At 31.8% G+C, this 12503-nt stretch overlaps 1 protein-coding gene across 1 annotated transcript in view; it reads right to left on the bottom strand.

The window, feature by feature from the left end:
* LOC132750900 (uncharacterized) overlaps positions 1 to 12503 on the bottom strand; it is a 44917-nt gene that overhangs the window by 15018 nt on the left and 17396 nt on the right. Inside the window, exon 5 of the mRNA XM_060740970.1 lies at positions 106 to 293. Within this exon, the coding sequence (XP_060596953.1) occupies positions 106 to 293 (188 nt within the window). The remainder of the gene's footprint in view (positions 1 to 105; positions 294 to 12503) is intronic.

Here is a 12503-nt window from a genome sequence, read left to right on the forward strand (position 1 = left end):
AATTTGGTTACATGGAAACCATACCATTACAATGTCTATAATTTGGTTACATGGAGACCATACCATTACATTATCTATAATTTTCATTACAAACGGAGACCATACCTTTACAATGTCCTCTGAGAGAGCATCCTGTTGTGAGCCCAGGTATAAGAATGGGAGAATTCTTGTTGGCCCAACATTGCTCACTGGTAGACATGGCTGAGATAGGGAGGTCAGTGCAGCACATCTGTAGTTGTTGGTCTTACTCTCACAAAGGGACGGATACATGGCTTGAAAAGCCAGAAATCCTCCTGAAATTATATAACATAAATTGATAATACTTCGGTGATTTTTTTTTTTAATATTGCAGAACAAAGCACATTTTCTGTGTCCCATCATTCACCATTATCTTGTGCTGAACTATATAAGAATAAAATTTTTCTCAAATCTTATAATCTATTTATATCACAATGTTTAATTTCACACTGAAAACATCTACTAAATTCTGGACGTGAAGATGGTATTGTCACATAAATTAATTATTTGTTTTATGTTAAGACTGGGACTAATTATAAGTGTGCAAGTTTTCATTATTAATTCTATACGGAACCTGCACAATATCATGGGGAAAGAACAATGCATGTTTGTAATTTAGTCTGTCTCCAGACTGGAGAGAGAAAAAAATGTGCACTTTATCATCATATTAATTCACTATTATATTATATGCTGAAATAAGCCTGAGAAAATTAAACCAGTCAAATTTGCTAGTTAATCTGTTAAGAGCCTGAAACCACCCTTGAACATAATGAAAAAGAATGATTCATTTCACACTAAAGCCTGGGACCAAAATAAATTTGTTACTTGAAAATATGGAATAAGCCTGGAACCATTTTCTAGGTAATAAAGTAATCATGGTCATTTGTTATTAAAGATTCCTTCCTTTCAATTATTAAATTCCTTTATCATCGTGGAAATATTTCCAATAGTTTCCTTTTCCAGATCATTTTCTTTTCATTAAAACAGCCTGTGGGCCTACTTTTAATTAGGAAGCTCATCACAGAAGGTTTTATGAATGAATGAATTTACTTTTTGCGTTTTAGACAAATGCATAAATTTATTAACCCGTGACTAAATTGCTTTCGGTAAAAATGCAAAATTAAAGAACCAGCTAATAATTATAATGTTCTATACAGTAGCTAGGTCCAGTATAATTATTAGCTATTGCACTACTTAATTTATTTAATGGACAATAAATATGTTGATGTTTATTGTAAATATAACGATGTAGTAAATTTAATTGTGTTATGAATTTAATAAGAAGTCAATATCCAAAATTATAAAATTAGGTAATCATCAGAAAAGAGTCTTGGTAAAAAAGACCGTGTATAAGTCTTGTCTGAACTGGCCATATATTGGTGTCCCTCCATCGCATAGGTAAGAAAGTCCTAATCCCTTCGAGCAATGTGCAACTGTCTAGGTTCTAATTTATGAAATTTCTTCAATTCAACAATGTGTCTATATATAGCTCTTCTTAATTATATATTTGAACAATCCTGAGAAACCTGACCTAACCAAGGGTGAATCTGGCCAATTTTAAGGTCATTTTGAAGAAATATTTAAACAACAAACACCAAGATACCGAAGTTACACCCATATATCTATGTCCAGGGGCAGCAGAATCAACTGTTCATATTGCCCAGGTTGTCCTGCAGTCTGTACGGACAAGTGAAGTGGAAAATTTCAAGAATTTACTATATAAATATCATAAGGCCAAGTTAAGAAATGCTTCAGATAAATATGGACAATCAAGACTAACGGCCCTGATGTCTACATATACTATACATGACTTTGACACCATAAATGTTTATTTTCTAAAAGTTCAAAGGTATGATACTTTAATTAAAATACTTAGTTAATTGGATAAAAAGTACATGTTATGCTATAATGTCCTGAATGATAAATAGTGTTGAAAATAAAAGTGAAACACAATTACAATGTGCTTATATGTTTGACCAGTGAATCTGAACAAAGCATTTGTGTGTATTATAAAACATTTCATAATATTATACAAATAAAATGTATACATTAATCTAAGTACTAATTAAAGTGAAGTTTTCATAAGTATCATAAATTGAATTATCTACGTAAAACGCATAGTTTTCAGTGTATTTACATCCATAACATACATGTATATGAACAAAATTTGATATTGTTTGTAAAACTGTACCTATTTAAGACAATATATCCACTTTACATTTTGTTTTTGGTAATCATTACAAAAACATCTTCCCAATTAGTGGCGTTATTGAATTTTCGCAGCACATTTTTCGCTTCCACTTTGTGTCATGAAATGTACTTTTTGCTTACTTATCCACCAACCAACGTAATTTTCCCAATAACATGCCTAAATAGTTTTAATGGTGACATGGAAACTTTAATTTGCCTCTGGATTAAGTCAAACAATGTTTATTTACATGAACTTTGTGACAATCCAACCAGGATGCAGGGAAACAGCGCAGAACTGTCAGCAACGTTCAATATGGCCTACCTAGAAAACATCGATGCTGCCTCGCAATTTCCAATCAATAAGAGCTTCAATGTAGCCGAGAGTACTGTATTGAACGTAGTATGACTCATTTCCCATATAGATAAATCCTGTTAAAATATCACTACCCCACCTCTTTTACTTCGGTAACAAAGTATTGGACAAAATGTGGCAGATCGCAATAAAAAGTGACCGTGTTTTTGTATTGATATATGCATAGCAATATAGTTAGCACAGCTTTCCACAAGAGCTGACAAATCCTGAGCTTAAACTGTAATTACGAGAATTCACAAATATTGATGGGTTACTTATTGACAACTTTGCTATGGCGTCTCACATACACTGCAACTATGCTATGACATTATAATTACTGAAACATGACTAATTCAGCGCTGGCCGAGTCTTGGAAACGTACGGAGTAACAATGTTTCCCCGTTAAATATCTTTTCATTGAATCAAAATTTATTCAAACTATAATTATGAGTATGCACCAGGAAACTAGGACAATCTGTAACTTTGTGTTATTATTTTAACAACCTATCAACACTTTTTCTTCTATTTTAAATTTCCTCGCAATGATTTTTCACTCGTATATTTAACCATGAATAAGGAAAGGTTAATTTTTTAAGGAAAATAGTGAATAAATAAAATTATGTAAATATGTAACTACATGAGCCTGAAACATTTTGTAATACAGTCTTAATCACATATAATCTTTTTAATATTACGTCATTTTTCTTTTCCTTAGAAACTATGAACTACCGAAGCACTTTAGTGAAAGTTAACCAATCCTGTATATTTCCAACGAAAAAATTGCTAAAATTGCGATACACTCCGGTAGATTAAACATGTTAATATTTTACTAGAGAAGCAACTCATAATTAATGAAGCTTTCAATTCACAATAAAAGTCATCCGCTTTGATGTGTTAGGTAAAAATTGCTGTCTTGTGTCAAATATGTCGTAACACATGCTTCGACATGGAGGAAACCGGTCTGCATGTACAAGATACAGCTTTATTGTAATACAATGTTCGAAACTGTCAAATCACGTGGATACTTTAAAGGTTCATGCCTCCAGTATTGAGTCACAAATTATTTAAAAAAACATTCAAACTTGAGAAAAATGTACTAAGAGTTTATGAAAAGTAGAAATATTCAAGATTCAAGTAATAATTTATATATTATGTGCAATAAATGACTGATTTTGCAGTATTTATCACTAAATTTCTACTGCGAGACTAATTCAGTTAGGGCTTTTTTTTGCATATTCTGACCTTATTTAGTAATTTTTTTATTTTTTTTGTACGCATGCTGCTCGAAAACCCTTTACCCTACTGGAACCGAAACTGATCTATGATAAAGACAGCTAGGCCAGCCTGAACATAATTATGTGCAGTCTAAATTTCTAAATTTTATCTGAAAATTAAAGACATTCAGGAGGTCAAAGGTTAAAATATTGCCATTAAGTTGATACTTCAGATGGCTTGTTGTTTAATTTTTACAATATTAATTCTTCCCTAAAATTTAGAATATAAAGTTGTTTTTTTTCTTGGGCTGATATCATAGATTCATCACTGGGTTGAAATGATTTTATTTAGTGATATTTTAAATACTGGAAAAAAACATTTTTTTTAAAAGAGTTGATACCAAAAGTATAATGTTAAATAATTTGTGTTACGATAAATTTCCCCATATAAGCTATTAATATACCCTTCATGCCATATTTGTCACTGTGTGTTTTAAAACAAAAGTTTATAAAGATTTATATCTATGTTCTTTTGGAAAGTAAGAAAATTGTATGTTCATGAACTGTAAACAAGGGATTGGCTAAAGCTATTTTTGATTTTATAAAATGGACATTTGAAATATTTATACAGAGATAATTGCATATCTTAATTCAACCCTTAACCTGCTGGAACCGTAAGTGATAAAACCCTTTAACCATCAGTATAAAGCCAGGTCCGAGCTTGCACATGCTCGTAGTCTGACCAGGCTCTATACCGTTGACTGACCACAACTTCAAATTTTCAACATGAGCAGAATATACCCACTGTAGACCAATCCACTTTAACATAGACCTAAAAGTGGTTTTGATAGTTTTAGGTCACAATTCCGGCTTTTATATAATGACCATTCCTATTTATTTCTGAAAAACATGTTAAGCCTAAAACAATCCTTGAAGAAGGTGATATAATTTTTTAACATGAACCAATATCATGTTATAAAACATGAAAACTGTGAGAATATAATTAAAGTTGGGTGAATCACCGCTGTATGTCGGGTGAATCATTATCAATTTTTTATACTGATAACCAAACTGTTATTTAAAGTGATCATTTTCTTGTCCTTTAAAACAAACAAAAAACATGTCCTCATATTTTTCAGCATATATCAAAAACATATGTTTAATCTAAACATTTAAGTAAACCATTTACAACATATGACTTTGCAACATTATGATTACCATTAAAGTCGGATGAATCATCAATAATCTGGGGCAAACCATTACAAAAACTGGGACGATTAAAGTCATGAGCAGCCTAGGAATTAATTCAAATCTTAAGCTGGTAGGTACCAAAAAATATGGGCATCATTCTAAAGGTTATAGCTAAAATATGGGGTGAAATCTATGGAAAGTTTGGATCTGAAATATTGGGTTAAATATTTAGTCGCGTGTCATCGTTTGTAGAAATCACAGTCAAGTACTTTCATTCCAAATTATAAAGATAATTTTTGCCTTGGCACCAACATCAGGCACGAAAACTTCAACAAACATATGCCGTATTTATTTGACCTTTGTGTGTGTGTTAAGTTTTTTCAATTAATAACTATGATTAATACGGCAATGTGTCAAATTCTAAAAATTCCAATACTGCCATACTACTTGCATGACAAAATCAAAACTTAATTAAACAAACCTGCGTTTCCTTCAACTTTGCCATAAGTGACAAAAATACATCATTTTAAAGAACACAGAACCTTTGTAAAATGGGCGTACCACAAACTTCACATCTATGTATGACTCATCATTGAAACCTCTTAAAATATAATTTATACTTTTCCCTAAATGGCACAGGTAAAAGTGAAAACAAAATGATATTAAACTTCAAGCAATTTACCGCAGCATATTTTAATATCTAATTTACAACGTTTTAATCAATGCAAAGTGGAGTAAAAATATCCCCGACTGCTGAAAACTTTAATATATCAACTTTACATACTCATTTGATATAATACATCTTTAACCTTTTAACCTTCTTTATTCTAAAATGGACTGGTCCACGCTGTCCATTACCATGTTTGGGACTTGTCAAAAGTAACATTAAATTTTAGAGTGATCAGACTACAAAGTGTAGGCCGGCTTGCTTGGCTCTAAATCTAATACTATAGTAGCAAAGTCCAATCACTTTCAATTCTAGCCCAACAAATTGTGTGCAAGGGCTTTTTATTATATAGACGATGGTTGCCCTTCGGTAAAGACCGACATCTATGTAATATCAGTCTGTAAAATAGGTCGGTTTTGCAGTCGAAATATTGAGACTAGGGCTAGATTAAAGTCAATACTAAAGTACTATAAATGCCTCAAAAAGAAAAAGTCTTACAAATTTAGTAATTAAAACTGCTGAGGCTTTTTCTTTGCAACTTAAATTAATCAACATACAGAAAGACTGACTATTAAATGTACAAGTCCATTTTTTTAGCCATAAAATGCTAATTACTTAGGCATACTAATTCTAAAATTTCTTTCAAACTACATGTACAAGTATATTTCATGTTCTGAGTAAAAGAAATCAAATTTTCAAACGACCTCTTTGCATATTGATAAAATATCCTTTAAAATTAAAGAGTTATTTTGATGCGAGACTTAAACTGACCTCTTAAAAGCAATGGGGTTTCATAAAAAACATTGTCAATAAATGTAAATTAAAGTTGACAAAAATCCTCGAGCATTGAAAGGGAAAGAATCAATGGTATTCATTCACTTTCTTCAATTTCTAGAGGGCAGAAAAGGGGAAGGGGGTTGGGGGGAAACTAGCAAGTGGGGATTATAGAGGAAAGTGAAAGCACAAGTATCAATAAACAAAATTAATGACTAATACTTAAAACAATGAACTTGTACTGTAAACGCCTAGGAAAAATTGTTAAAAACAGACATTTATATCAAATTCTGTTTTTTACATTAATAATATATTATAAAAAACAAAGTCTTACCGTCTACTTCCATCATATTTAAACAAGACTATCCCTTAATCATCACGATGAAAAATTATTAATATGTAGTTTTTTTTCCTCCATTGCTGGGATTTCCGTAAATTCGTACATAGATTATTAAAACGCCACAACAACAACTTCAAGAGTTTTTTTTATAAATTCAGAGTTGATTTATTAACACATACTTAATATTTCCAATATCCACATATTTCACTTAATACACACACACACAAAAAATATATAAAAAAAACAGAGTTTAAATAATTGATATCATATATATTTCCAGTACAGTGTCAGAGTAGATTTTTTTTCGCCTTGGCTTTTGTTATCTGTCCATTGATTATGATTCATGTAGAAGGCAGCTGGATTAGTCAAAGGCCACAGTATAGTGTGATCTCATGTACTTAAAAGTCACAATACACTTTCTACAATGTTAACCCGTTTCTTACCCTGATTTAAATATAAACATTGTTTAATAGCATGAAACTATTTTATTCTTGATTTGTCATCCTGTTATCTTTTAACATGACAAAACTGGTATCTATATATAGAAGAGAAATCATTCTTAACCTCATGTATTTTAAATTGAATACAAATTAAAATTCGATTGTGAAATTTATACTGATAAATCTTTAAATCTGAAAACGAAATTTACACAGATAAATTTATTTATCTTTAATCTGAAACCGGATTCTAACAATTAAAGAAACCTGCTGGAACCAAAACTGGTCGGCCTTTGACACCAGTATAGAGCCCAGGTCAGCCGGCACATCTGTGAACTCGGACCTGAGGCTCTATACTGTTGGTAGGTCAATTTTTGGTATTTTGATATTGAAATCTTTTAAACTTAAAACATAATGTTCAACGATCAAAAACTTTGTGATACCGGTATTTGAGAAATTCAATATGTTAAAAGTTAGCAAAATCATTTAATATTTGATTTGTCATAGTTCATGTCTGTATTATGACATAATAGTTTCTATGTATAGTAAAAAAACATTTTCTTAACCTCATGTAAAAACCTCATTTAAATTTGATTGCAAAATTTACAAAGATATAAATATATAGATCTATATATATATTTTTTATATGAAACCGAAAACATTTTTTATACCATGTTTTATGAAGCCCTGTAATGTATTATGCAAACCTACCTGAGAAACAATAAATATATTTGTATTTGACTTAACATGTATGATGTACATGTATAATAAAAATAAAACAGTACCTTTCAAAAACAACATAAATGTGATCTATAAAATAATTATCCGATAATGTAGATATCTGAATCCATATAGATACAGTCTGAATTTGTTGTGTAATTGTTATGACAATAATACTGTTGACCAATATAGAGAAATGATGAGATGTACTATGACTCATATCTCAGCAAAGATTATTATTGGTCAGTCTACATAATGTTCAATTAAATCAATAAAATGTACATGATACTGTCTGTACTATACTTAGTGTTTACTTCATGGACTTAATAACCTTCCCTTTCAATTTTAATTTGTTCCTTAAAAATAAACAATTAGCAACTTTAAATTAAGTTCCAAATAAGCAATTTTAATTTCCTTCCTCAGCAATAAACAATTATTTTAATTTCATTTCTTAAAAACAAACAACTTTTTGGAATTGATTTCTATATTCAAGCTTACATACCTAAATAAACAATTTTAATTTCGTTCCATAGTAAGCTATTTTAATTTCATCCCATAGAAATAAACAACTTTAATTTCATTCCCAAATAAGCAAAATAATTTCATTCCCAAATAAGCAACTTTAATTTCATTCAAAAACAATTTAAATTTCATTCCCAAATAAGTAACTTTAATTTCATTCCAAAATAAAAAGCAACTTTAATTTCATTCCCAAATAAGCAATTTTAATTTCATTCCCAAATAAGCCGTATTAATTCCATTCCCAAATAAGTGAATTAAACAGACTCAACATTTTAAGAAATTTGTTTTTAGTTGGCAATCATCTCCTTGATAACTAATTCATAAAAGGTAGTTGGAGAGACAATCTGTTGGGATTCCAACCTACACACGGGGGAGGAAGTGTTACACCTTGGTCAACAATTTAGGTCTCTGACTCACTACTAACTGCAGCATATCCAAAGGTCACATAATTATCAGTTTTAGAACCTTGACATTTATGTAATAATATCTGAGAAACGATACTTCTGTCCGCATACATGGTTTAAAACTAGAACTGTGTCCAAAGGACACGGATGCACCACTGACAACATATATATGGTATATCGTGAAAAAATCAACAAAGGGCCATAATTCTGTTAAATTTGGTTGCAGCAAAAATTCCTTCCTTTACTATCATCTACACATTAAGGTTGTTCATCCCTGGAAGTTTAAGCAAAATCTGCCATCCGGTTTAAGAGGAGTTGCGTTCACAAAATTTCTACATAGTATATAGTGAAAAAATCAACAAAGGGCCATAATTCTGTTAAATTTGGCCGCAGCGAAAATTCCTTCCTTCTCTACCATCTACACATTAAGGTTGTTCATCCCTGGAAGTTTAAGCAAAATCTGCCATCCGGTTTAAGAGGAGTTGCATTCACAAGATTTTGGGACGTATGGACGTAAACGCAGAATCCAACATTTTGGCTTTAGGGGCTATTTACTTTGTTATTTTCTTTGTTTTCTTAAGGGCTACTAGCCCCTTAACCCTTTGATCACGGAATGAACCTATTGTTCTCTTTTGTTCTCTTTACTGTTATATAGCCCCTAAACCCAAAATGTTTGCTTGGACAGAAGTACGGACTGAAGGACAAGTGCAATGCTATATGCATATAAAGACTTTGTTGGGAAGAATATTATCATTGTAGATCTTGTCTTTAAGTTAGAAAAATCTTTTAAAAATAACTATTCACAAACATCTTGTTCTAGTTTGAATACTCTTTATCCAAAGTTCATCTTTTAGAAAGACTGTGTCCCAGTCAAAGAAATTCACAAGTCATTTTTATTATCTAGTAGGCTAAATAGGTTTTTAAAAGCTCAAAAATGTTTAAACTTTTAACTGGAAAGTAAAGTCATGAATAATAATCATAATACCATTATTATACCGTAATTTTATTACCTTGATTTGAAATTCAGCCATTTCATTTTCAGTAAGTAAGGTTATTGGCTTCTAAGTTTACACAGACCATTCAGGCTAGTGAGTTTGAAAATTGTATATGACAAGCCATGGGCTCAGAGGGCTACATATAAATTCACAGACTGGTGTTCTAGCGCATCATTCTGAAAATTCTGTCATCATTTATGTTTTTAAAGATCTTGTCTTGGTATATCTATCTTAGTTTCTGTAAAAAAGTTGCTGCAGATTTAAAGGTAAAACAGTTGTTGCCTATTAAGAACAGTTAATTTACAAGTAATGTAAGTTGCTGCATGAGTTGCTACAGATCTGCAGGTAAACAGTACATGTAGCTGCACACAGTTGCCACTGCAATGAATGAAGTCAAATATAAAGGGCCAGGTTTATTGATGTTAATTTTCAGGTAAAGCTCTTCGTGGAGATTAACAGGCAAAATAAGTTGCTGCAATTAAACAGGTAATGTCAAAGTTTTCCTGTAAATGTCTATGCTTGATGCCAAACTAAGTTAAAGTATTCCTGTAAATGTTTTTTTTTATGTCTCTTCTTCATGTAAAACTAAGTCAAAATTATTCTGTAAAAGTCTATTTTCTCATGTTAAACAAATACAAAGTTTTCCTGTAATTATTAATCTTTTTGTACAAAATTTCAACCTGAAAATACCTTCTTACAAGAAGCACCTCCTACTAGGGACAATGCTCAACTTGGCAATAACTCGACATTTTTCTTAGAAAAAGTTGAGCTTAAAAGTACAGTATTGCAAACTGCCCAGTAACAATTTTAGTACAGAATTTCTCTTCAAATATACGAACAATCTTGCAATTATATTTCTAACAACATTAAAGGCAAAAGAGATGTGTATTAGGATGCCTCTAGTGATCTGTCATTTTTTTGCCATCTTCTAACAGCCTTCTAGCCTACACTGATAACAGTTAATGGCTCTGTTAATTACCCAGCGACAGTTTCAGGAAAAATTCTGTCAGAACTAGGTGTAGAACATGTCAATCAAACGCTGGAGGAAACACTGCCATAAACAATGAGACGGATGAAGAAGGTGTAAAATCAATGAGTGACAAGGGAGTAAAGTAATCCTAGATGTCTGTATAATTATCCTTGGTCTACGCTGAAGCATTTGAGCCGCGTCATGACAAAACCAACATAATGGGTTTGAGACCAGCATGGATCCAGACCAGCCTGCACATCCGCGCAGTCTGATCAGGATCCATGCTGTTCGCTGTTCGCTTACCAACCCTATTACAAGTAGAGAAACTGATAGCGAACAGCATGGATCCTGGTCTGGATCCATGCTGGTTGCAAACCCATTATGTTGGTTTTGTCATGACACGGCTCATTTATTAAGTTAATAGACACCATTTTAAGTTAATTCACACCTTGATACAAAAAAAACAAAGAGTTTTTAACAATCTAGTTGAGTTTTTTAGTCAAATGTCTTTAAAGTATGTATATTAACGCACATGGAGAAATGAGGACAAATTGACTAAAACTAGACTGACAGCCGATATCCAATAACACTGAAATAAAGCACAATGAGTCAGAGTGAATACTAAACATTACCCCTCCCAATTTTGTAATGAACTTGTCCTCTGATATTGGAATTGTTAACTGATAATGAGGGGGAATTTTAATTCAATATATGAAATAGTAACTTTGACTGAAGACAAAATTTACCCCCTCATTTTGAAATGGACTTGTCCTTCTCTGATATTGGAAATGTTCATTGCCTAACTATATGAGGGGATTTCAATATAAAAGTAATAAAATTAAACAGCACAAAGTGCAGATCGAGAATGTACATACTGAACAGTGAACATTATACATTTGTTGGCTGGTTTTAAAACTTTTCAGGTCATATATCACGAAGGTTAGTAGTCACACTTAGCAGTTTTCCTGGATAACTAACCTGATTAAGTCTACACAAGTGACCTACTACTAATAAAAATGATTTCCGAATCTGGGGTCAGAGACAAATAACCATTTAAATCAATGTCCCAGGTCAATTAATTGTCACTGATATATTTCTCATCTCCTCAGGATCAAACCCACAACCACTGGATTAATACATTCAGATGCTTTCTAACCACAAACTTAGCTCTGTTGGCAAAGGAAAGTCACTCAAACAAATAAATATATATTTATAATACTAATTTCCTTTCTCTCAATGTGATCTATTTTGTATTGATACTCTCAATTACTAAATTCAATTTCCGAACAATTTCCTCAAGTTTCACAACCATTGTATATTAACAAGATATGTTTGTAAAACATGTATGCCCCCTATCAGCAGCCAATTATTCATGTGATAAGGTAATTATGCATGACTTCTGACCCAGTGATCAAACAATTAATAAGGGTTATCAAGTATCTACTGGTCATGACCTTGACCTTTGACCCCTTGACCCAAAACTCAATAGGGGTCATCTGCTGGTCAAGACCAATCATCATACAAAGTTTGAAGTTCCTAGGCCTAAGCATTTTTAGTTAATTGATCAGAAACCGTTTTTACTTACAAGGTCAATGTGACCTTGACCTTTGACCCCTTGACCCCAAAATCAATAGGGGTCATTTGCTGGTCATGACTCATCACCATGCCAAGTTTGAAGTTCCTAGGCCTAAGGGTTCTTTTATTATTGA

This window comes from Ruditapes philippinarum, unplaced genomic scaffold (genome assembly GCF_026571515.1).
Source record: "Ruditapes philippinarum isolate M1 unplaced genomic scaffold, ASM2657151v2 ctg1086_1_1_1_1, whole genome shotgun sequence".
Taxonomy (NCBI): Eukaryota; Metazoa; Mollusca; class Bivalvia; order Venerida; family Veneridae; genus Ruditapes; species Ruditapes philippinarum.